We start from the raw sequence: 27,007 nt of genomic DNA, 5'->3' as shown, positions 1-27,007 counted from the left end.
AGGGCTAAACCGGCGGCGGGGAAGAAGCCGAGTGTGGAGGAAGAAAGAGAACATGGTTTGTGGGTTTTTCTTACGGTGTTCAGCAGCTCATGCTGTTTGACCGAGGAAGGTAAAACTGTGTCGGTGGTGTTTGCGCGGGTGAAAGAAGAGTTAGAAGCATAAGCTTGATATGACGTGTGTAGTGATGAATTGATGTGATACTTACCGTTCAGAAGTCTGGTTTCATTTAGAAAGGGTGGCAGAAAGTCCCTTCTGCTGATTTACCTCTGCTGGAAGAGAATGTTCCAGTGAGACAGGAAAGGAAGAGCCAAAGGAATACCCTTCAGTATGAAACTGTCCTCTCCCGCTTGTCGGTCCTTTCAGAGTGAAATGGTTAGCTTTTCTTGTCCTAAAGGCTACACATTTAAATTTTCATGAAGGTTTCATTTAGAAAGGGTGGCAGAAAGTCCCTTCTGCTGATTTACCTCTGCTGGAAGAGAATGTTCCAGTGAGACAGGAAAGGAAGAGCCAAAGGAATACCCTTCAGTATGAAACTGTCCTCTCCCGCTTGTCGGTCCTTTCAGAGTGAAATGGTTAGCTTTTCTTGTCCTAAAGGCTACACATTTAAATTTTCATGAAACATGGATTCTGTTTTCTTGGGGAGGGGGAGGTGCCTTTTCCCTTTATGATTTGACCTCTGAAGAGTTAGAAGCATAAGCTTGATATGACGTGTGTAGTGATGAATTGATGTGATACTTACCGTTCAGAAGTCTGGTTTCATTTAGAAAGGGTGGCAGAAAGTCCCTTCTGCTGATTTACCTCTGCTGGAAGAGAATGTTCCAGTGAGACAGGAAAGGAAGAGCCAAAGGAATACCCTTCAGTATGAAACTGTCCTCTCCCGCTTGTCGGTCCTTTCAGAGTGAAATGGTTAGCTTTTCTTGTCCTAAAGGCTACACATTTAAATTTTCATGAAACATGGATTCTGTTTTCTTGGGGAGGGGGAGGTGCCTTTTCCCTTTATGATCTTGACCTCTGATCATCTGTGGTCCTTTAACTAACTCCAAAAGCCCTTTGGACTTTTTAATTCATCTATCATCCCCAGAATTTGATACCCCACACTGGATGTGATATTTGAAGTGAAATAATCCTACTGTCTTACTACCTCGAAAGGACCCCTTCTGAAGTATTTATGTACAGGAGGGAAAGGTTACTAGAGACGAAGGATAGTCCACTTACTGAAATGAGTGATAATACTTAGAAGTGAGAATACCACAGGAAGCTAGAACTGCTCCGCTCAGTAGCGTTTTGTCGTGTATCTAATGCAAGAGTCGGAGTTTGCAATATGGAAGTAAATTTTCAGTTCTTTAAGTCTGGCCTCTGAAGTATGTTTGTGTTTCCATTGTGTCTCCTTTGGGCTCCCTACAGAGGGATGAGACTTGTCTTTTAGATGCCTGCTTGCATATGAGGTGGGGTTTAAGACTTCTTCAGAAAATCCAGAGGGGAATCACGGTGCTTATGAAGCTGAAATAGCCTATTAGTGTCACTCCTGTGGGGTGACTAATAGAAGGGCATGTGAGTAATGAGATCTTATGTTGTTACAGGGTCAGTCCCACTGTCTTACTGTGTTCCCCTGAACTGCTGTCATCTTCTACCTTTGAAATGGTATTTTGTCTTATAATTGTATGAATGTAGTCGTGTGGCTTTAATTGGAAAAAAAAAAGCAGCCTTAGAATGGTAGATCAGGGGCTTGTAGTTACCATCTGTCTCATCCTCCATCTTTTCCTAATTCACCTTCCTGACTTTCATTAGTGCTAACAGATCAGCCCTGCTTCAAATATGTTGCCTTGCTTGGACATGGACAGAACAACTGAAAGGAGCAGAGGAGTCAGGCTTTCCTGTGGGAAAGAGAAAGGATTCTGGTGTGCACTGGAGGAGTGGCAGGGCCTGATAGGCCTTGGCTCAAGGGAGAAGATAAACTATCAAATAAGTGGAAGGTCAATGGTGCTGCGCTTCAGGTGGTTGGCCATAAATGGGTTATTAAAGTATCTGTCACTTCCCACATTCTTCAATCTATATATGATATTAGTGGAAATTTTGGTAGAAGGAGCCAAGCAATTTTTCATACTCAGTTATTGAGAAGATTCAAAATATTTTCACCCCCAGCCTATATTTTCTTTTTTTAAATTCTATCAGCAAATAAAACTTCAGTACTAAAATAATTATAATTTCAGTATAACAGGTTTGGAAAGTTACAGGACCCATATGAATTCTCTGGTATCTTTTTATATGAACTGTAGCAGTGTGAGCTGCAAATCTAAGTAACTGTTGGTGAATTTTTAGGAGATGGAAAGCATTCACATTATTCTTACTAAGCTAAACAATGAAATAAATCTGCTTTCAAGTCAAGCTTGCCCAGTAGTTTGAGACTTTTATTTTTTTTTTAGTGGGTTTTTTTGGTGTGTATTTGAAAACCAAAAAGTTAAGTTAAAGCTTAGATGTGCACGAAACAGAACTATTGGTTTTATTTGTATCTTGAGAGTGCTAGAATATCTGTCAGACTTCTGCACTTTGTCTTTGGACAAGGAATATTTTCCTTTGTCCTGAAGCAAAGGATTCTCTGCAGAAAACTCTTAGTTGTTAAATGTTTGTGTACGCAGGAGATGCGATCATCAGTACTTCTTGCTGTACCTGCCATTTTACCTGCTTGATGCATTTCCTTATAACAGAAGGACCACTGTGAGCTGGTGCTTATTCCATCAACACTATGGATTGCTGAATTAAAATGTGTTTGGATTTTACTTTAAGCTGAACCACTTTCTTTAGATTCCTCACAGGGGCTCCTGGCTAGGCAGAGGCTCAGGGAGGTTCCACACAGAGGTGACTCAAAGATGCTCATGTGTAGGTCCTCAGATCACTTGCAGCTGTTCCAACTAATTCAGCCAATTAGTCTAAATAATAATTCCACTGTTCGGGGCAGCTACAGCTGTTTTAATGCCTGCAGGTGATTCTCATGGTTGTTGCTAGCTCCAAAGGCATACAAAGGTGCCTTAGCTGGTATCTGAATTTTGTATGTCTTGAGGGGAGGGTGTGGTGGTTCTTTTGTTTGTTAGTTTTTGTTGAGCCTGACAGCTTAAAACACCATGAAGTACTGCGGGGTAACCTTTACCACATCAATTATGTTATTTTTGCAATTGTGAGTTAAAGCTTCCAAGTTTTTAGGTACTATGCAGGATGACTGGATTTTTTTTTTTTGTAGTAATCAATTTTGATCTTACGTTGATGAATACTGTTCAATTGTATAGTTAATTGGGCTAAGACTCCAAATTTTTATTGTCTGTAGTCACTTAAAGCAACTCAGTTTTGAGCTATGTGAACTTCTAGGAGGGTCTGGATTATGTTCTTAGACTGGGTTTGTGGCTTGATGTTACTTTTACAAAGTTTCACTTGCAGTATTTGTGTGATCATGTGTTTTGCTGAGGGTAAAGTTTGGCTATTTAGTATCAACTGTGGCATTCAGCATCAAATTAAGTTTTTAATTGGACAAGGGAAACGTAAGGTACCTATTTCTTTTGTGGGAGGAAAAAAACCCTAAACCCTGCATGCTCAATGTGTACTTGTGGATGTTCTCTCTGATATTAACCTTAGTGTTTTTCCATGCTGTGAGCAGTGGAATGTATAATAATTTCATATAGGTTATAGCTAAGCTTAAGTGTAGAATTTTAATGCATGTTACTAAAACATCTCTTTCATGTTGGCTTTATTAAATCAAGTACATTGGGTGAAGGGCTCTCAGGCCTGGGGCTTTCTGTCCTGTGGAGCTCACCGTATAAAGTTACCTGCTGTAATAGGTATGTTCAGAGTCAAATGTTCATAGCTGACTTCACAGAATCTAATATTGAAATTATACAGCACCGAAACCTGCCCTAGAAAATCAGTATAAGCTAGCTCTTAAAAAAAAAAAACAACCCCCAAATCCCACAACTTTCTCCAACAGTATAAAATAACAAGTAGGCTTTTATATTCAGTTATAGAGATCTGTGTGAGAATTGAGTATAAGTGATAATAGTGGTGGCGGTTACTGTTAAATGCTTTCATTGCAAAACCATTCTAAGGATAACAAAAATAAGATTAAAAACACTTGTCTAATGCACTTCCATTTAACTTTTTTTTTCCAAGCTGTCACAGTTTTTCCCTGCTGGTAAACTAAATTAAGAGACTTCTACACTTAGAATTCATATTCAGAGAGTAAAATGTTACACCTCCATTCTTATTCAAAGAGTAAAATGTTACTTGCCAGCATGTGAAAACAAGTTGAAAGCTAAAGCCAGGTACATAATGTCTTCAAACATTTGTTGAGTTCCTAGGCTTTTTTAGAATCGCACAATGCCAGGATACAATTATTCTAGTTCTAGTAAGTTATTGTGTGTGTAAGCTTCAGTAGTAGGGCTGCTCTGACCCATTCTGTTAAATAACAAGTCACAGGTATCTGTGTCCTTTTTTTGTCATGCTGTCTTGTGCTGCTGAGTTGCTCTTTACTGAATAAATATGGGGAGGTACAGAGTCTTAATGTAGGTTTTGGGGCTTCTTGGTGCTCTCTTCCTCCTATAAGCAAGTTCTGTTATCCCATCTTTTGACTTCAGGACTGTGGTGGGTTAACCTTGGCCAGCAGCCAGATGCCCACCCCCTCACTCCCCCTCTTCAATGGATGGGGGAGAAAATAGGATGGAAAAGCTTGTGGCTCAGAATGAGACAGGAAGGTTGCTTACCAGTTACCATCATGGGCAAAACAGACTCGATTTGGGGAAAATTAGTTTAATTTGTTGCCAATTAAAATAGATTTGGCTAGAGAGAAACAAAGAGAAAAAAATTGAAACACCACCTTCCCCTACATCCCCATTTGTCCCAAGTTCAACTTCACCCCTTCATTCCTGACTCCTCTACCTCCTCCCCCCTCAGCAGTGCAGGGGGATGGGGAATGAGGGTTGTGGTCAGACCATAACACTTTCTGTCTGTCACTCCTTCCTCCTCATGCTTTGCCCCTGCTCTGGTGTGGGGTCAATCCTATGGGCTGAAGTTCCTTCAGGAAATATCCGTCTGCTCCAGCATAGGATCCTCTACAGGCTGTAGTGTGGACATCTGCTCTGCCATGGAGCACCTCCTCTCCCTCCTTCTTCTCTGACCTCAGTGTTTGCACTCCTGTTTCTCACTCTTTTTCTCTCTTCCTCTCTAGCATTTTTGTTCTTTCTTAAATACGCTTTCCTAGAGGTGCCACCATCTTGGCTGCTGTCTTCAGCTGTGCCCTGCCGTGAGTCCGTTGGAGCCAGCTGTGTTTAGCACGGGGCAGCCCCGGCCTCTTCTCAATGGAGGCCACCCTGCAGTCCTCCACTGCCAGCACCTGGGCACCTGCTCCTAGTACAACCTAGAGAAGCCTGTTGTTAGCACTTCAGTCACTCTAACTTAGGAGTTAACTTTTTGATTAGTAAGTAGTGTTCTAATTGGCTTTGCTCTTGTTACTCTAAGCCTCATGCTGGCATGTTCTTATTCCTCTTTGGTACTACTTCTACAAATTTTATCTTCAGATTTATGTTCAGCTGCAGTGCTGGGACAAGAAAACATTATCAACTAGTTATAAAATAAAATAGACTTTTATTTTTTTACCTTTAATCTACAGCAGCTTTATATGTAAGGGCTATTTTCAACAGTAATAGAGCCTTCAAAAGGAAAGAAGCAGTCGGGGGGTGGTAGTATTGCCAACTAAAAATTGGCAAGTGGGAAAATGTTGTTGTTGAAGTGAATAATATTTATGTAAGGGAGAGTGTCTGCTTCTTTAAGGGTATCTGGTCAAGGACCTTTTTCAATGCTAAAACAGGATAATAAGAAAAGGAGGAAGCCATGAACAAAATGTACAGGGACAGAAACCTGAGGGAGGAATAATAAGGGAGGTGATGAGAACCAAACCTGGCCACTGATTGATGAGGGTGTGGGGGTGTGTGGGAATGTTCATTTCAGCAAGTTTATCTGAGCAGGGACCTGCTCATGGGAAACTAAGGAAAAAGGGGGAAATCAGAACCAAAAATATAGAGAGACAGACCTAAGAAAACAAAAGTGGAGACAGTGACAAGAAACAAACCTGCCAGTCACACTAATTGATGGGCTATCAAGAAACCACAGGCACCACTTCCAGGAAGATCAGCCCGGCCTTTGCATCTGAGGCTCTGGCTGAGCCTTTTGCCTGATTGCCACAGTCTGTCCTACCTTCTTACATCTTCTTATTAAATCTTTTCTTAATTTTCTCTCTGCATAATCTCACTCTCTACCCCATGTACATGTGTGCTGCAAGGATGAAGTACCAGCTGCTCATGAGAGCTATGTGTGTGAGTGGATGGGGTGTCAGATACTGGAGTGAGGGGAGATGTCTCAGTGCCAGCTACTAGCATGGATGGGGGTCTTGGGTTCCAGCCTCTGGGGTGGGAACAGTGAATGTCCTGAAAACCAGCTACTGTGGGGGAACTGTGTGAGTGAGGGGCAGAGCGCCAGCAGCTGGAGCAGGACCGTGGGTCACAGCCCATGTGCCTGGTGCTGGCTGGTGGTGGGGCGAGTGTCTTGTCTTCCCTAAACCTGTTGTGCATGTGTACTCATTAGCAAACCTGAAGCTGGACCAGCTGGCAAGGCAGGGACCTGTGTGGTGGGTATGAGGGCCTGGGATCTGGGCAGGGGTATTGGGTGGACAGAGGGAGCCGTGCTGGTACTTGGGGGACACGTGAATGTGCATGTACTTGTGAATCTGGAGAGTGTCAAGTGTGTGCTTGCACTAGCAACCTTCTGCCTCTGCCAGCCAAAGAAGAGAAGGGGACTTGACTGTGCTTGTGTTTTGTGTGAGTCCTGTATATAGGTGCTGCCTTGTCTGTGGCAGCCTGTGTGAGCAGCTGCGTTAGCGTCCTGTGTGTGTCCCTGGGATACATGCTGGGCTTTGCTACTGGTTCAACCTGCCAAAGGGAAAGTGGCAGCCATGTCCCTCAGCCTGGACCAGGCTGGACTCCGACGGCCAGGCAAGAGGCAGTCCTTGGCCAGAGTGGCTGGGAGAGGCAACCACTTTTGGCATTCCTTAACAATTTATACTTGTTAAATTTTAAGTAAAGATGTCTTAAGTATTTCTGGTTCTGGCAATGATAGTATGTGCTTTTGGAATGTAGCTGGTGGTACTCAGGAGCTGAATGTAAAGGATCTCTGTCAAATGGTTTAAGTTCAATGGGGTGGATGACCTTAAATTTCTAAAAAGAAGAGTCTGTTGACCTTACAAATAAATAAGTAAAGCTTCTTCTGCTTAAGTATAATAAGCTATCACACAGTGCTACTTACAGTTACATTTCTGGGACTCTATTTTGGAATGTAGCTGGTGGTACTCAGGAGCTGAATGTAAAGGATCTCTGTCAAATGGTTTAAGTTCAATGGGGTGGATGACCTTAAATTTCTAAAAAGAAGAGTCTGTTGACCTTACAAATAAATAAGTAAAGCTTCTTCTGCTTAAGTATAATAAGCTATCACACAGTGCTACTTACAGTTACATTTCTGGGACTCTATATTTGTGTGCCAGTAGTTGAACTAAAGCATAAAGTAGACTTGAAAAATAAACCAATTGTCCATGTTCTATTTCAGACTGAGAAAATTAATAGGATCATATTGAATTTTAAAATCTACATAAACTAATAGTTTACTGTGGTTCTAAGTGAAAATACATAGCTGTGTTTAACTTGTATCCAGAAAAAAAATGCATTGACATATGTTATCAGAGTTTGCAGGTGCTCTTTACTGGCCATGTAAAAATGCTCTCATTCTTGTAATATAGCCCTTTACATAGGATGTCCTCGCCCTCCCTGTTTTCACAACAGTTAATTTACTTAGTTTACTGTAATTGACTTTTGTGAAACAACATCATGATCCATTCTCCTTCTTGACTTTAAAAGTTGTATTTTACTTTGATGTGAAAACCTTTTGCTGTCCAGACCACCAGGAAGATCTGGTGGTCTGTTGCTCTGTGCTAATGGATCGGGAATTCCACTGTCGCAATGCATTTTTGTTGTTAGATTTATTTAAATCGATAGATTTGGCTAATCTTACTCTTCTTTCTTTCCTGGCAGCCGATTTATTTTGCACATTCCAAGTGAAGAGAGAGACAATGCAATCAGAGTGTGTTTTCAGATTGAACTTGCCCATTGGTTTTACTTGGATTTCTACATGCAAAACACACCAGGATTACCTCAGTGTGGGATAAGAGACTTTGCTAAAGCTGATATCCTTTTTATTACTGTGATTGTTTTCTGTCTCAGTGGATAAAGTGCAAACTGAATATTGTTACTGAAATTTCATACTTGCAGCAGGAAAATGTCAGTTCATGTGTTGATTAAAAGTTAGTATTGCTAGGTATGTGATGTTATCTATTCACTGCTTCCATAATTTTGTGGCACCCACAAAAGAGAGATTTCTCAGACTGCTAAAGAACTATGGAAAACAGGTAACTTCTGATCTTTGAGGATTTTTCCTCATGGTTGCACTTTGGCAGACAAGGTGAGTTTCAAAGATGAGCTGTTGGAGCTCTTCATGGTGTTTTGTGTCCTTAATTTAATCCCTTTCCAAGTAAATAGCACATAAATGTTAATGTAGCTGAAGGTGATATGTGTTCCTTCATGGACAAGTGGTATGTATCTGTTGGAAGTACTGACAGTTGCTCCTAGAAACAGTTCTCTTGGTAGGGGAGAGGATGCATTTTTACTGAATTCACACTGTTGGCCTCTGCTTTTTTCATTGTTTACAAGGGCTGCTGGAACGTATACTATATAGTCCTTGCTGGAGGAAAACTCGTGACCTTCATCCAGCAAGTATTTTAGTTTTAACCTTTTCCTGTATGTTCTTGATGTGGGATTGGAGTATTGCTTCTAACTTTCGTGATAATATTATCTGTGGTTTCACTACCCAAAATACTTCTCTGTTAGTTTGGTAACAGAGATTTACTTTGAAACACTACAGCTTTTATTTTAACAATAAACTGTAAAAATATGGTAATTTTCTGTTGCTTGATATTATGCAGTTTTTTTATTTATTTTAGGTATGTTTTTAATTATAAATGTATTTTCAGACCAACAGAACTCTTCTAGTAATTGTAGACAGTGCAGGAAAAATACAATATAATACATGTTACTTGTTCATTACATCTGTCCCTCTCCAGCTCACATTTGCCAGAAATATTAGTTCTGCTGCAATGTTATATTTTTAAGTACTCTGCTATGGAATATTTTTTATTGGTAGTATAATTTTATATGTAATATTAATACTATTATTAAGGACTTGTAGATTTGCTTTCAAAGCTTTAGAGTTATAAAGGTTGTTCATTATTTTCTCTGCATGGTGAGTTTTGGTAAAGTGTATTAGAATTTAGATCTCTAACTTGATGCCATTAAAAATATTTTTTTCGTATAGTAAATACTTAAGTACAGATTCTGTACCGTAGTCTAACAGATGACTGTGGGAAAAATTTATCTCCACTTACTTCAAGCAGGAGATGAAACTGTATTTTTGTGTCTCATTTCAAAATGAAAAAAATGTGTTTAAGAATAATACATATTCAAAATAACTGCTGTATGGATACTTTTTCTTCAAAATTAGGGGAGACCTTCCTTCAAACAAGCAGCCTTGCACCATCTTTTGCCTTTTTTCTTTTTAAATTGGCTTGTATTAGAATTACCAAATTACTTGGTGCTTAGTATTTTTTACTTCCAAGAGAATATATCTTGAAAGCACTTAGGGGAGGGAGTATGGTTATTGTAACTGTTGAGTGGGTATCTTTTGTATGTGGGTATCTTTTTTTTTGTATGTCTGTGTGTGATTTGAAACTGGATGCTTAAGTTTATCTTCCTTAACATGCTTCTGTACTCTTCAATCACTGCCCTTTTTTACTGCCTCAAGGTGAAGATGTGCAAAAGGTTTTAGATGAGTGGAAAGAATACAAAATGGGAGTGCCAACCTATGGTGCAATTATTCTCGATGAGACACTTGAAAATGTAAGTAAGGAAATAGTTGTGAAGGGCTAGAGGGAAGGATGGCATATGCTGGCAGAAGTAATCTTTTTGTTGTTTACATTTTTCATCTGGAGAAAAAAGAAAAGTGCTTCAGATTCACAAAGACCTGACAGTTACTTGACACTGTTGAGTGTGTACAGAAATATAATACAGGAGACAGTAAACACACTTCTGCTTGCTTTCCTACTCAGTTTTTTGGTCTTTTTTTTCACCCTGAGTTGCATGATCCCATAAAAAATTCCATAGTTCTTGCTAGAACACAGAAAACCTGATGGGTTCCTTCCTCCAGGCTAAAGTATCTTTTTGGAGAAGCAGGGGACGGTGAAGGGAAGACATTTAATATAAATTGGTTAGAATAGTAGGTCTTTGACAGTTGCATTCCCTTGTGTTTTGCAGGTTCTTTTGGTTCAGGGCTATTTAGCAAAGTCTGGTTGGGGATTTCCAAAAGGGAAAGTAAATAAAGAAGAGGCTCCTCATGACTGTGCTGCTAGAGAGGTAAGTTATATTTGATTCCCTTAAATTTAAGCTAAAGACATGAAATCTTTCTGAGAGCAGGATATATGCGTTAGATGAAAAGACACCTTACTTAGGTATCTCTCTATTGAAATCAGGTAAATAAATAGTCTGTTCTTGCAGTCGTCTTCTGCTGTAGCTTTTAGTGCTCTTCTGAGTTCTAGAGTGATAATCAAGGGTGTGGCTATATAATTTAAAAATCGCTGTTCAATGTTTTTAATTGTTTTGCACTAACTTGCTAAGTTAAGTGAATACTATTTCTAAAGTTCTCTGAGGAACTATCAATTTACTTTTAAATATTTGGTGCTTGGGAAATCTTATGTACTTTGTGGCTTTTGGAATATCAATTTCAAGGCCCACCATAACTGTAAAAAGGTAGAAGAATGGGAATTTAGCTTATGTACACTGGACTATGTAAGGAGGCTAAAGAGTTGAGTTGGAGGTTGTAGAAGATTATATAAAAATTGTGAAGAACTTTCCTGTATCACTAAAAAATAGAAAAGTAACAAGGATCAATGTCTATGGCAAGTAAAATCTGAAAAATAAAATAATCTGTGGGATTTATTGCTGCTTGAGACCTAGACACATAGTGAAGCTGGATATTAAAAATAGCCTGTAAAAGAATTACTGGTATAGACTCAATGTTGATGTAACATAATATATCTAGAATTTTTGAGAGGGAAAATTAAGATGAGGGAAAGTAGTAAGATGCATAGTTTTCTTCACGGTCGGACTGAATCAGTATCTGAGAAATCATGGATTTTTTTTTTTAAATATACCTGTCAAAGATGCATGAATGAAAAATGCTGGATTTCTGATTCCCTGATGGTGCTTTCTATATCACTCATGTATTTAATATGGACTTGGAAAAGCAAAATAAGGTGTTAGATCTTAACATTGCACTATTATGCGATGGACACACATGAAATACACTTTCATGTTAGCAGTTACTGATCTCTGAGTGTAGAACATTATCTATGTGGTATCAGATGACTTGTCAAGGAGTGGAACACCGGAGCTACAGATGCAGTGGGCTGTCATTGCAGAACTCAAGGTTCTGGGGAAGGATGAGCAGAGACTTAATAAGGTTAATTTGATTATTCAATGCATGTTTCTTTCCCTCTACTCCATAAATAGCTTGTTCAGTTAAACTTTTACTAGTCAGGTGCTTTTAGGGTTGGTCTAAGGGACTGAACTGAAGGGAGATGAGACCATAAAAATATATGGACCACAGCACAGCGGACAGGACAAACTAGGCATAACTGCTTCAGGAGGGAATGACATGAAGTATGCCTTCTTTACTTCAAGTTATCCTAGCAAAAGCATTAAAGTGGGCACAGTTATACTGGGAAAAAATCTTTTGATGGTGTTTTTAATTTGGAGAATTGATTTAGGTTACAGTAGTGAACAACACTGTTGCTATGATCTTTTTCTGTCAAGGTAGATTGTCATTGTGGATGAACTGGCTAATTCTTCAAGGCTTACATGTGGCCAGGAATCAGGATGTCTGTAATATCTGTACATAAATCTTTTAACTGCTTTACTGGAGTCAGCACAGGTCTTAAAACCACAAACTGTATCTGTATAAGGTCTAATTGAAGAGGTCTTCACTGGGCAGTGCCTACACAGTTCAGTAGTATTTCAGAAGTTGATGAGGGCAAAACCATACTAAATGGATGATTCTCGTGGTAAAAGGAGTTTCTACAATGAATTCACTTAAATCATCTGGAAAGATTGTTGTGGTTCAACCTCAGCTGGCAACTGAGCACCACACAGCTGCTCGCTCACTCTCCCCCCCACCCCGGTGGGATGGGGGAGAGAATCAGAAGAGTAAAAGTGAGAAAACTTGTAGGTTGAGATAAGAACAGTTTAATAATGGAAATAAAATAAAATAGTAATAATAATAAAAGACTATACAAAACAAGTGATGCACAATGCAATTGCTCACCACCCACCAACTGATGCGCAGCCAGTTCCTGAGCAGCGGTCACCACCTCCCAGCTAACTCCCCCAGTTTATATACTGAGCATGACATCGTATGGTATGGAATAGCCCTTTGGCCAGTTGGGGTCAGCTGTCCTGGCTGTGCCCCCTCCCAGCTCCTTGCTGGCAAGGCATGAGAAGCTGGAAAGTCCTTGACTAGTGTAAGCACTACTTAGCAACAGCTAACACATCAGTGTGTTATCAACATTGTTCTCATCCTAAATCCAAAACACAGCACTGTACCAGCTACTAGGGAGAAAATTAACTCTACCCCAGCTGAAACCAGGACCATCGTTTAGGAAGGGAAAACATTGGTGTTAGTAGTAAGAGTAAGTATGGAGGAAAAACATATTTTTCTCTTAATTGAGACAGTGTGTGGTGTTTTGTTTTGTTTTTTCCTCCTAAACTCTGCTGTTCTTAATGTAGTTAGATGGGAAGATGGCTTCCTTTTTATTTTGGTATACGAGGGGTTGTATGTGCTAATCTGAAGACTTAACTGGTCAATTATTTGCTTTGTATTAAACACTTCTGTTTTTCTCATATTTGTGCTTAATTTCCTCTGCATTTTCAAAAATGGAACTTACAACCATTTTGCTGATACCAATATATACCTTGGTATTTTGCATAACATATTTTGAGTATTTCCTGCTATTATTATTTTATATGCAGTTATTTAGTTCTATTTTTCATTATACGTACCCACAGGAGATGAGGGTTGAGAAGAGGTTTTGCTGAAGATCCTGTCCCTCTTTCTAATTCTAAATCTGGTCTTTAAAAAATTTAACTGAGGACTTCTGCCTTTGGATTATTGGCAGTGGGGCTTAACAGCCCTGGGGTTAATATCCAGTTCTATGAGTGATTGTTCACATGCATGTTCCATGGTCTGGGCATAAATATTTTGGACAGTGGTATCACTCCTGCATGTTTTCTGAGTACTTGTATTTCCTGTGGAGATTTTTGAGGACTAGGAAGTTTCTAAAAATGAGTATTTATTTAGCAGGCTTAGGAAGAGTAAAAGTGAGAAAACTCATGGGTTGAGATAAAAACAGTTTAACAATTGAAATAAAATAAAATAAAATAATGATAATAATAATATACAAATCACGTGATGCACAATGCAATTGCTCACCACCCACCAACTGATGCGCAGCCAGTTCCTGAGCAGCGGTCACCACCTCCCAGCTAACTCCCCCAGTTTATATACTGAGCATGACATCGTATGGTATGGAATAGCCCTTTGGCCAGTTGGGGTCAGCTGTCCTGGCTGTGCCCCCTCCCAGCTCCTTGCTGGCAAGGCATGAGAAGCTGGAAAGTCCTTGACTAGTGTAAGCACTACTTAGCAACAGCTAACACATCAGTGTGTTATCAACATTGTTCTCATCCTAAATCCAAAACACAGCACTGTACCAGCTACTAGGGAGAAAATTAACTCTACCCCAGCTGAAACCAGGACCATCGTTTAGGAAGGGAAAACATTGGTGTTAGTAGTAAGAGTAAGTATGGAGGAAAAACATATTTTTCTCTTAATTGAGACAGTGTGTGGTGTTTTGTTTTGTTTTTTCCTCCTAAACCCTGCTGTTCTTAATGTAGTTAGATGGGAAGATGGCTTCCTTTTTATTTTGGTATACGAGGGGTTGTATGTGCTAATCTGAAGACTTAACTGGTCAATTATTTGCTTTGTATTAAACACTTCTGTTTTTCTCGTATTTGTGCTTAATTTCCTCTGCATTTTCAAAAATGGAACTTACAACCATTTTGCTGATACCAATATATACCTTGGTATTTTGCATAACATATTTTGAGTATTTCCTGCTATTATTATTTTATATGCAGTTATTTAGTTCTATTTTTCATTATACGTACCCACAGGAGATGAGGGTTGAGAAGAGGTTTTGCTGAAGATCCTGTCCCTCTTTCTAATTCTAAATCTGGTCTTTAAAAAATTTAACTGAGGACTTCTGCCTTTGGATTATTGGCAGTGGGGCTTAACAACTCTGGGGTTAATATCCAGTTCTATGAGTGATTGTTCACATGCATGTTCCATGGTCTGGGCATAAATATTTTGGACAGTGGTATCACTCCTGCATGTTTTCTGAGTACTTGTATTTCCTGTGGAGATTTTTGAGGACTAGGAAGTTTCTAAAAATGAGTATTTATTTAGCAGGCTTAGAGGCATGATCTGATTTAAGCTATTAGGTATGTTTGACATGAGTCTTTTTATATTATAAACCTTGTATATTTGCAAATGTTGTCAAAAGTAAATATTTCGAAATAAGGCTTTGGGCAACCTGATCTAGTTGTCCCTGCCTGTGGCAGGGGGGTGGGACTAGGTGATCTTTGAAGGTCCCTTGCAACCCAAACCATTCTATGAATCTATGATCCTTCACTGCAAGACCATAAAATATGCAAAGAAAATGTTCTTTTAAAATACCATTGTCTTTCTAGTAATCTCCAGCAGGTACAAAACTCCTATTTTTTTTTTCTTTAGAGTAGCTGACGATGCAGTTTTAAGTTTGTCAGTGTGAATGTGCAGTTTGAATTTTGTAGTAAAAGTTTTGCTACCCTATTGCTATAGGGTACAAATGCCTTGCTATTCATACAATGTATTGCTATACATTGTTATGAATGTAAAAATGATTATATGTATTGGGGGTGGAAGGTTCATGAAGTAGAAGGATTGTTGAAAGAGAAGAAAAACTGAGGTGCAAGTAAATTTTGCTAGAATTTGAAGATGTCTTTACTCCCCAAATAGGAGTTTTTGCTGTGAATAAGATTTCCATGCATCCAGCAGCATGGAGGAGCAGCTAGAGACTCCCCATCTGTATTAATAAATTGCTACATGAAGGTGTAATAGAATTGTTTCAACTTTTATTACAGGTCTGTCTGTCTTAGAGAAATGTAAAGCACATAGGATCTTGGATATATGCTCAATAATGGAAAAAGTATCTATGTAAAGGCTTGTTTTTCCCACCAGTGGCCTGCTTTCATGGATAGATCTGAAAAACAGTCATTCCTTCCCTTGTGATGATAGGTTCTGAAAGGATAAATCTGAATACACACACTGATGTCATCTATATGCTTCTCAGGTGTTTGAAGAAACTGGGTTTGACATAAAAGATTATATCTGCAAAGAAGAATACATTGAGCTGCGAATTAATGATCAATTAGCACGGCTGTACATCATTCCAGGAGTTCCCAAGAACACAAAATTCAACCCCAAAACTAGACGGGAAATTCGGGTATGTGTTATCTTGTTTGAATGTATAGGAACCTTCTTGTGGAGCTTGATTTTTAAAGCTAATGGTCTGTAAAATAATGAAACTACCAAGCATGATGAATATCTCAAATACTAGGTACGAATGGCATCTCTGCACTGTAGGGTCTTGTCAACTTCTTGCAACTCTACTGCAAAGACTGGTTCTTGACTATCTGTCTGATGTCTTCATGAAAACATTAGAGCATGCTGTCAAACTATAATTCTCCCCTTCTTTTCTCTTAGGTGGTGTATGTGTTAATCATTTCATGTTATTCGTAGTCATAGCTGCATATATAACTATATATTCTTCTGAAGATGTAATTATTAATTGTTGATGTACAAAAGCCTACATATCAGAAGGAGAAACTAAGGATTGTGTTCTCTTTCTCTTGGCTAATACCATACAGACTTGGAGAACAGTGTATTTTAAGGAGGAGGTTGGGAAGGGCACACAGAACGGGAACTATTTTGGATGATTTGTGTACCATTATGCTTTTAAAAGGTTTTGTGTAAGGGAGAAGCAAAGACTCAGGTAGTAGACCTGTTGGGAAGTTTGTTCCTAATACCCATAATCTTTGAAGTTTGAATATCTTTCCTGTATTGCAATTCTGTAATTCTGTTTAAAACAGCTATCCCCATATTTTCATGCAGATGATGCCACTGAACAGGGCATCTGGCTTTCTAAGTAGGAAAAGATACTTGTAGTTGTCTAGACAGGAGTCTCTTAATTTCTTGCGTTAGAGACCTGTTTTTCAAAATACAAAGTAAAAGAAGATGAACTTGGAGGTTTTTTAAAATGTATGGTAAATACCCCCCTCTGTATGACAGTGACCATCTGCGTGGGGGTGATGAAGAGTTCTTACAATGACAGATTTTTGTCTCCCTGCTGAAGCACCATCTTCATCTGATCTGATACAACCGGGCATGCAATTTTTGTATTCCCTGTAGAACTATATTTAAAACTGTTCAGTTTGTAACTTCTTTCCATAATATGCATCTTATCTGGACCTGGAGTTTTGGGGCTAGGTTCTGCAATAGAAAAGCTCATGTGGGTTCTTCTCCACTGTGTATATTCAGGACTCCTGATTTTGTTCCCCATTCTGCAAAGTGTACAGTTTTAGTAGTTAAAACTATAATGTATCACTTATAACACAAATCCTATCCTTGACCAATGTTTTTTTCTTTTGTAACAAAAACTGAAACTTACTCTGCAAACTAAATGCTATTCTTTCTGATAATTTTTGAACTAGTGGTGGTCTAGTTTTGATGGCATTTTAAATAAAAATAGCAAGAATAGTAGCGGCTTTGAAAGTTATTTAAAGCCTCTACCTTTGTTTATGGCATTCAGTGTGTAGTGGTTTGGTTGGTTGTTTTTTGAAACCCTTATTCAGAATTTAGTTGCTGGATAACACCTTTCATATTTTAGGTGCCATATCTTGCAGTGAGTATGTGCTGTACCATCTGTTACTCTGTAGTTGCAGTCAGAATGACCGCATTGTTAATTAACCTTTTGTGAAAAAGCCTGTTGTGGTCCGTTAAAGTCTTCCAATGTAATTTTTTAATTAAGGGAAATAATTGTGGTTGGTACACGTTTGTAACATTTTGTAAGGCTACAGTAGTGGGTATTTTGATTTTCTTTTTTTTTCTAGAATATTGAGTGGTTTTCCATCGACAAATTACCATGCCACAGAAATGACATGACTCCAAAGTCCAAGCTGGGTTTGGCACCTAACAAATTTTTTATGGCTACTCCCTTCATCAGGTATGTTTTAGATGAGGCAAATGCTAGGCCAGTGCCTTTCAGACAATTTTAATTTCTTTAGATTTGTTTTAGTAAGTAGATCTTGTTGCACTTCTCCTTGCTCACAGGCCATTGAGGGAATGGATTTCCCGAAGGAATGGAGATTCCTCAGATAGCGACAATGGATTTTCATCTACAGGGAGCACACCCTCTAAGCCCAATTTGGAAAAAGCTAGGTAAGAACCAGGTCAGTTTAACACCTCTATATCCTTTCTATAAAACATTGGTCGTACAAAGCTGCTTGTCCTTTCTCTTTCTCTGAGTATTTGTGTTCCAGTAATAGCAGGTGTTAATAAAAAAAAAAAATTGCGGGCATATCTCATAGGACTAAATAGGATGAGAAGTTAATTAACGTCACGCTTTTTTTGGTAAATTCTCACGTGTCAGAACTGAGATAATTTCTGGAGTCCTGTCTATGGAAATCCAAAAAACAGAAGCTAAAACAAGTAGATAACTTTCAATGCTTCACGTTCAATGCTTTTGGCACTTCCACAGAGGAAAACTAGAACTCTCTGAAGTAGGACTGTAAAGTACTATCAGAAGTAGCTAGCTAGATAAAACCTGTGGGGGTCAGTAGGGGAACAAGTCCTGCTGGCTTTTGATTCAGCTGAGCTAAAAGCGGTAGAGCAAACTTTAAAAACCTATAGTCCCAAAGAGAAGGCTATGCTCCAGTAATTCGAGTCAGGTCAGCACCAACACCGACGACAACAGGACAAGTGCTAACGTGGACCTAGCCTGCTGTCTGTGCAGAACACAGGTTTCTTACCAGCAGGCAAAACAAAGCTGGGTGAATGCAGTAAGCATTATTACAGTTTCCACACTAGGTTACTTAAGCTTGTCTTCCAGGTTGTTCTCAAAAAGCAGAAAATTCTTTCATATTTCTCTTCTGCAATTGGTAGGTTTGAAGTTGTGTCGTAAACTCTGTTTTCCTGTACTAGATCCAAACTTCGCTGTAGTCAGCAGGTGTTTACAGATGGCTTTTCAGGAGAGCAGTGTGTGAAGCCAAAACAGCCACAGAAGCCATATAATCATGCTGAGATGTCTGAAGTTTTGAAAATAAAGGTAGGTTGTTTCTCAGGCAAACATATGCATCTGAGCTATTTAAAATCGATGCCTTTGTTCATAAGGTTCCTCTCTGGAACGAAAATACTGTATTTTTAAATATTTTGGGTACCACTAGTATATGTGCATCAGTGTATGGGAACTGACTGAGCTGAATTTATTGTGTAATACAGTGTCTGTAATAGTGCAAGAGAGACTGAGTAACAGCTGATGACTCTTTGTAACTTGAGTGTATGGTTAATTTCAGTGTGCTTCAGTTTGCTTTTGTAGACAATTGCTATCTATACCTGAAATATCTGAATAACCTCAAAGCATGTAAATCTTCAGGTTATTTGGAGGAAAGTTTTAACTAATAAATAGGAAGTGTCTGTGCAATGATGTTCAATGCTGCCATTTAAACTCTTCCCTTTACTACATCTTGGACGTAATGGCAGAGTCAGAGCTTGAGGAGCAATGGCAGAAAGCAGTATCAAGACACTTCCAGCCAAAAGAAGCGAACAAATGGAGTCCACAGTCAACCAGTTAAGCAAAACCATACGTTGGTAAGAAACATGCAGTGGCTGTCTCATTAACAGGTTCCAGTAATGCTTAACAAATGTCCAGGCCAATGTCCTGCTGAAGGAAAGTACAGTGCATATCTATCAAAAGTATATTTGATCAGAATATTTGGTATGCATTTGTAGAAATATGACATTTCTTACCTTGTATGCATATACATCTATAGACAAGCATACTAAACTTCAAAGTTTGCATTTTGGAAGTAAGTCTTATTTTAGCAGTTGAAAATGTCAGCTGTTTCAGTAGACAATCCTGCAGCTTTCCAGGTTCCTGTCAGGTAATAGCCTACTGCAGTGTATCATAATAAGTCAGTGTAGTACATGTCTTATTTATTCATGTATGATATATTATTGTAAACATGGAGTTTTGTTATGCAACAGTTAGATACAAAGTGGTAATACATATGCTTATTATTTCCCTTCTCTCTAGCAAAAATGTTGAGATGGAGGCTTGACTTGTACACCAGAATCTCATATAATTTTTTAATCATACAGTAGAACTACAGCAGTTTGTAAATGCCAGTATGACATTCTTGGTTTGTTGCCTTTTCCTTGCAGTAACTAATTGTCTTTGTCCCTACAGTTCTGCTAGCTGGGAGAAGGCTAACTGAGATCTCTCTCTTTTTTTAATGTTTTTTTTTTATATTCCTGCCCTCCCCCCTTCTTTATAGCTCTCCAGTTCTACTTTGTTGGCTCTTGTGCAGCAGTGAGCCCCAGTTCTCCATGCAGCTCAGCTGGCTTGTCCAGGCTTTAGTTTTTCTTGTTTACTGGCTCTAAGCTAGATTCTTCCCATTCTGGCTTGTGGTTATTACCTTCTCTCTGTTTTTCATGTAAAAGTGCAGAAACCATAAACTCTCATCCTGTAAAATCCTCACTGTAGCAAGAAATGGTTAGTTGCGTTTGGGTCTGAGAGTAGAAGAATGAAAAGTCAAATAATTGACTGCCCAGAAATGCGGCTGTATAGAAAAAACTAAGGGCAATCTGTAGGATCTTCATGGAAACAAGTGGAACTGTTAATACTCCACAGTTACTTTGTTAGACTCTTTATAGACTTCGCTAAATACTTCTGTGGTGTTTCATTTGCATTTTCATGACTGTCAGTCTTTTGAAGTTTAAATATTTCATGTCCCAGTGATAATTTTCTAATACAATTTGGAGGCCAGGGAACTCTTAATTCGCACAGAGTGCAAAGGGCCATACTTTTCTCTGTATTTGTATACTTACAGCAGCATATCTGGGGCCAAAACTTAACTCTTCCCTGGAGAGTTCTAAGTTTGTGTCTCTAATGCATGCTAATTTAACTGGCAGTAGCAGCGTGTTTGCAAATACATTCCCCTTGCTTTTTGGGACAAGCCGATTGAAGAATGGGCTTATGCATGTGCAACTTTGATTCCACACCATCATACGCAAGACCTTTCCAGCTTAAAACATTTAGAAAGCACTCAAATTTTTTCCCTAAAAGCCTACACTTTAAAAATGGTTTGTTGACTGTTAAAAGCTTGCATGCTTCTGAAAGACTTGTGGACTTCAACCATGCTTACTAGGTAAAGTAACATGACAGAATTTATGCTGAATTACAGGTGAAATAGTTGACACATCAGGAGGTGTGTCAAAGCAAATATAACCAGCATGCCTTTTAGCTGATGCTTAAGCTATACCCCTAGGAAGTAGAATGCCGTTTCTTTATGAAGTGTGTAATGTATGGTCATTCTCTTAACCAGAAATGTGAAAAAAGGCTTAATCCAAGAAGACTTCAAGATAACTTTGAAACAGGCAAGTGCAATCTGAATTTTCATCCATTGTCATGCGTTACAGCCTGAAGGTACCTGAATAATGATGGTTGAGGGTTTTTCCTTGTATGCTAACCTACCAAATGTTATAAAGCCATATTTTTAGAAGGCAGTCTGAATTTTTTTGTTGTTAACTTCATGTGCTGCTTCATGTTGGTTTTGCATTTCTTCTCCTTAATTATGAAGACTGTCAGATTATACCAGGTGGCTGAGGAAAAAGTAACTGAAAGCTGGTTTAGGAAAATAGCATCTGAGTCAGCACAATGCTGGTAATTTGTGTGTTGGTTCAAGGCTTTCTGTCCTGCTAGTAATAAGCTGCAGCTGATACTGGATTACTCTGGAGAGTGCACACAGTTCTTACTGCTCAGAAAATAAGGCCATATTTCTTTCCTCCTTATTAAGAAATGATTTGCAAAACAGCACCTGTGGGTAAAATTGGCTATTGAAAGTGTCCCCAGATTGCCATGACTTTTAAGATTTGTTCTAGCCACTAGATGACTTGTAAATATGGCTGTTTGAGTTACATTCTTCTGTTTATAACCAGACATACAGACTTTGTCATAAATATTAATTGAATATACATTTGAGGTATGGCTTTGTGCTTTGTGTTGTTATTGATACTCTTATTGATAACTGTCTGTTTAAAATTTGTTTCATGCTTTCTTCTCTTTAAGCAGATGCAGCATATGAGATGTGTTGCTCCAGTGAAGACCCACTGCCAGAACACGTGGAGGGACATTCTGTGGCATGCAATGGCCATTACAAATTTGCTTTCTCATCAAGAGCATTCTTGAGTTTCAAGTTTGACCATGATGCCATAATGAAAAATTTTGACCTCTGACAGCAAACTTACTAGGAACAAAAATCAGACTTGCCTGTTGCAATTGAGGGGGTTTCTTATCCAGCCTTACTCTTTCTCAGGAGTTTTTGTTTTGTTTGTTTGTTTTTAAATGCAATGCAGGGACTGACTGGTGGTTTGGAAGGGTTTGTTCTCTTTGCAGTATGGGAGTGGCATAGTCAAGTGTTGCACTTTAAATGCAGTATAGCCTTTGTCCACAAAAGTACCTTTCCAGTGTTCAGTTCACTTGTTCCTAGCTGTGCATTAGAGGGCATTCTTTTTTCTTTGGTTTTTTTTTAACTTGCTGTGTGTTTTGTAGAATGTCATTGACTTTTTTTTTAACTGTTGGAGTATACCAGCTTGCTAAACTTTAACTGCTCTGATGTAAATTATTGGACTTGTTAGTCATTATTGTGTAGTACATTGCAATATTATGGCAGTGGCAATGAAACTGATTCTCAGAGGACTCCTCTGTCCTAGTGATTTTGAAACCAAGTTGCACATTTCAAACCTAGCCTCAGCCTGTCATTCTTTCTCTGCCCTGGTTGCTTGCCCAAAATACCTTCCCTCCTTCACACTGATAGTTTCTGTTGGCTGGTGATCAGTAGTACTTGGAGTCAAATCTATAGCATGTTGACTTCTTGTTCCTACTTTGCCTCTGTCTTCAGTAAGGATACACGCACTGGGTAGAACTTAGCCATTCAATGTGTCTAGCTTCAACTCTTATGCACCGTCCCCAGCTGGGTAAGAAGAAGTTGCAAAGTTTTGTGTTATCCCAGTTGCAGTTGCTTTCAAAAAAGAAAAGCTTAAACTTTGTCTGTGAGAGGTTACTTGTGTAGAATTTATACTGAATGTAAATAAGCCTCTGTAGATCTCACTGAGGAGGAGGGCAGGTGCATGGATAATAGAGTCATTGTGTGACACTAAATGGCTTGATCAGGCTTGCAATAACTATTCTAAGGGTGTCCAGTATTGTATTCTGTGCTGTTGTCCTCGGATCTCTTGTGTAGTGTATGCTCTGTATATATCCAGTAGTATTGAATTGCACTTGCAGTTAGCATTTAAATGATGTAGCCTCAGTCGTTTTCAGCTACAATACTTCCTAGTAAAAATATCAAAGATTGGTGGGGAAGGGAAACAAAAAAAACAGTAAAAGTTGAGGTGACAACTGTTAAATCACCTTTATGATTCAAGTTAAGGGGTTTTGAACACGTGCTTTGCAGTTGAGAGAAATGCACTGAAATAATTTGTCACAGCAGCTTGTGGCAGCAAGCATGTTGTCCCAGATTTAAAAATGGACTTTTCTCTAAAATAAAGGTGAGTAATTGGTAACTTCATAGGTTGAATGAACTACGCCCTTGTTTCATCACAGTGTATGCTCATGCACTGAGTCTTTATGCAACTCATGTGTCATCCAAAAACAAAATCCTGGTCTTCCTTCAACCACCCTACTTCATCTACCCTACCTGATCTGTTACCTAGTGCTTTTCCTCAGAAATAGCTTTAGAACTATCTCCTGGTTTATTTACCTGCCTAGCACCAGGTGATTTGGGACTCCAATGCTGTAATAATCTTGGCGATAGGAACGCTGGATTTCTGTATCAGTCAACAGGAGAAACAGACTGCAGCATTTCCTCCTTCTGGAGGACAAGAGCCCTGAGAGCCTTGTCTTTCAAGACCAAATTGTGAAATAGCTCAATCTAGCTTTGTCTCACTTTATTTTTAAAAAAAAAAAAGTATCCAAAGGCAGTTCAAAACAGTAAATGGTGAAGAACAGTAATTGAGAAGGTGGGATAATGCTGGAGGAGGTTATGTTATTCAGCTTCAGGTGAAAACTAATCTTTAGTTACTTCTTTAGTGCAAGTAGTTGATTTCCCAGCAAAAGTGCCTTTACTCATGGTGAGGCAGAAGTTTGTATGTGTATCCTGAGGCTGCTACTGCCTGTGGAGCTAACAAGACTCTCCTAAGGCATGACTAAATATCAGGCTGTGGAAATCTTTAATAAGTAAGTTGACTTTTCAGATAAATTACAGTTATATTTCATCTAGTGCTCTGTGAAATAAGGGGGATGTTGATGAAACAGTGAACTTGGAGCTTCTGTCAACTATTTGGGAAATCATGTCCCAGACAGAGGAAGTCTTTACAACGAAGCAAGTGTGTCCTATGAATAGGAGATGCTGGCTGCCCTCTATCTTCACTGAATCATTTTTTTTCTTCTTAGTGAAAGGTTGGTTCAGTGTAAGAGAAATTGGTTGCTTCATTAAGCAACCCAAAGTGGGGCTTATACATATGTCATGATTTTAGTAAATCTAGCCTTAATGTGAGTTGCAAATAAATGTGATAAATATGCAATAACTTACTTCTTTGTATAAGGGTACTGTTTCTTGTAGTAGCATTGCTTTCTGCTTTCTCAGTAAGGTTTCTAAAACAATGTGTGGTGGCATATGATCTACCTTATGGTTCCATCATGCCCTGCACTGTGAACATTTTGAACTGTTTACTATTGTTTATGTTCTTATTTCACCATCCTTTTATAATTAAGTATATTTCTAAGTTTAGAAGTACAGTTTACATTATCTTCTGTAAAACAGTGAAGAAATAACAAGTGAGATACAGAATTTAGTTCCATGAGTTTTTATTTTATGGGAGCTAGACACAAGTAACTGTTTGCATGTCAGACTTGAGAACTGATGTCAAGATACTTGAAAAACAAACATTGCTCAATTTGAGAATGCTTGCCTGTAAGGGGTTATTCAGATTATGAATGGCCATTCAGCGTTCTTGAAATTAAAGAACTTGTGGAATAAACAAACGTTTAACAAAAAAAACTACAAATGTGTGGGTGCTGGGAATCTAGTACTAGTTTGCAGTTTCTAGTACTATATAAACTCCCTGTTTTAGTGTGAGATTTTTAGCATCTCTCCTTCACAGAATGCTCTAAACTTTGAACTCGGACTGAAAAGTGATCTGCCTAATTGAATAACATAACGTTCTGTGCTGAAATGCTGTTAACTTCAACTCCTTGATGAACATGCATGCTTTTGAAAGTAGCTGTGTCTTACATAGTCTGAAGTCTGGGAACAGTGGTACTGGGATGAAGAGGGGAAATAGCTTTATTTATTGCACAATCAAAGTATTTTTTTAACACAATGTAAATTCTTTAGACCAAACTTGCATAAATAGTTTCTAATAAAATTTTGGGCCTAATCACTGTTCCAGGCTTATGTGCTATGCTCCAACCTTCCTCATTTAATTTGGTGATTTGAGAACAATACTTACTGTGTTTTTCCTTCACCTACCTGTGGCTGTTATAAATGTAACAGTTCCTTTTAAAAACAAGGCAGGCTTCAGGTCTGGCTATTCCTAACAGACTTGCTCTCAGATTGTAATTTCAGATAAGAAATTATTTTTTCCAACTTTTACTTACTGTATTAGAGTTGCTTTTGTTGATTTGCTGTTTATAGCAGCACTCATGTCATTCTGGTGTGAAGAGCAAGAGTCTACATTAAGAATCCAAGCTCTAATATCCTGTGGTGCAAGATGGCACTGCTGCTCCATTGGTGACTGGCTGTCTAGTTGTTGGGTCAGTGGGCCATTTAATCCTCAACTACCTGTTTTTTATAAATTCTGAGCAACAGAGGTTTTTTTCAGAGGTAAAGTCAGGTGCCTTCATCTTTTAAATTAGGAGGTTATACTCTAAATGTGTTAGGAAGCTCAAAATTACTGAGAACTGGTAGAATAGCTTCTCTTGATTTAAAATCAGTTTATTTACAGAAATTGTCTTGCACTGTAAATGTTACATAATCTGGTGCTTATACATGACTTCATCATTTCAGATTGTTTTTGTTATTACAGTATTTCAGCTTTTGAAGCAACCAAAATTATTTAAGATATGGTAAATTTCTACAAATGAACTGAAGGTGCTTTTACAGTAAATTAGGCTTGGAAATGTCACTACTCTTGCATAATAGGTTTTTGTTCTTATGCATTTATAGCAATAGTGTAGTTCAAGAATGAAAGTAGGCTAAATGCTAGTATTTGCACTGTTCTTAATCCTGTACATAAGCACTGATAGATGCAGTAGGATTTGTGCTCTGTGTGCATTTCACCGTTTCAAATAGATTGTGAACTTACAAGAAAGACAACATGTAGCAATTACATTGGCCATATTCAAGATCATACAAGAGGAACTATTCTAGATTAGTAGTAGTACATTAAAATTAAATGCTTGGGTTTTAACTTGTCTTTTCACTGAAAATGTTAGGTTAAGCGAGACTTAACTTACTGTATAGATTCAGCTGTACAGAAACCCTTATCTTTAAATTGTTCTCAGCTCGGGGAAGGAAGTAAAAGTGTCTTCAATTCCTCCTTCAATACTTGTAGAAAAAAAAGAAAGCTTGCTTTTAAGTAATTATAGAAAATTCACAGGGTACAGAATGTTTAAATTTGGATAGGTCTACTACGGAATTTACTGAAAACAGTGTTGAGTATTTTGTCATTTATATTGTTGATCAGACAGTTTAGTGCCTTTAAGAAAATGATTACAGCTCATGGAGCATTAATCATTTTAAAGCAAGGCATTTGTAGCTTTTTAAGAATATAGATCCTGCAAACTCAGTTTTCTACAACACACTTCCCACTGTGAGAAAAACTTACTTTGCAGATTTTTTTTTACGCATGTTTGAGCAAAGTTACTAAACTAGGGAGATGAACCATTTATATCTTACTGGTTGGATACATATTTTTGTTATGCAGGAAAAGTATGCAAAACTGCATGATTAAGAGCTCTCAGCAAATACTTCTCAAGCCTATACTTAAAACAGGATCCTTAAGTAACTTTACTATGTCTGCATGGCACTGCAGTATGTGGAAGCTGTACTTCAGCCCTGAGGAGCAGTTTAGCTGGGTTTGCAAGGCACTTTAACATTAAAAAGCAGAACAGACTCCACAGAAGGAGGTGGGGTTTTGTTCATTAATTTTGGCATAATGCTAGATTGCTGTATGTGTTCCAGGACCCAGGCTGACTCAGGTATTGCTGCCCAAAGATAACACTTTTCTGTGCAGCATTGCATGCCTTGCAGAAAATAGGGAGCCGGTGTTTTGTTACATGGCTCATGCATGAAGGGTTATGTCTTCCTCCTGTTTGTTTAAAGCT

The 27,007-nt window shown here is 38.5% G+C and overlaps 2 protein-coding genes across 2 annotated transcripts in view; one reads left to right on the top strand and one right to left on the bottom strand.

Moving 5' to 3' along the window:
* REEP5 (receptor accessory protein 5) overlaps nt 1-8,051 on the bottom strand; it is a 41,154-nt gene extending 33,103 nt beyond the window's left edge. Inside the window, exon 1 of the mRNA XM_019473363.1 lies at nt 7,955-8,051. Coding sequence (XP_019328908.1) covers nt 7,955-8,051 — 97 coding nt within the window. The remainder of the gene's footprint in view (nt 1-7,954) is intronic.
* A 58-nt stretch (nt 8,052-8,109) lies between these two features.
* DCP2 (decapping mRNA 2) lies at nt 8,110-25,805 on the top strand (the record flags this gene model as incomplete). Its single annotated transcript, XM_009284176.2, has 10 exons — nt 8,110-8,269; nt 9,907-10,034; nt 10,449-10,547; nt 15,635-15,787; nt 17,454-17,566; nt 17,674-17,781; nt 18,544-18,667; nt 19,102-19,209; nt 20,946-20,997; nt 21,692-25,805. Coding segments are annotated over 10 exons (1,209 nt in total), but the record flags the coding sequence as incomplete, so codon positions are not given.
* Nucleotides 25,806-27,007: the final 1,202 nt, after the last annotated feature.

The sequence above is a fragment of the Aptenodytes forsteri genome, unplaced genomic scaffold (genome assembly GCF_000699145.1).
Source record: "Aptenodytes forsteri isolate BGI_AS27 unplaced genomic scaffold, ASM69914v1 Scaffold69, whole genome shotgun sequence".
Lineage (NCBI taxonomy): Eukaryota > Metazoa > Chordata > Aves > Sphenisciformes > Spheniscidae > Aptenodytes > Aptenodytes forsteri.
The sequence above is the reverse complement of the archived record's forward strand: the minus strand, read 5'-3'. Positions and strand labels throughout refer to the sequence as shown.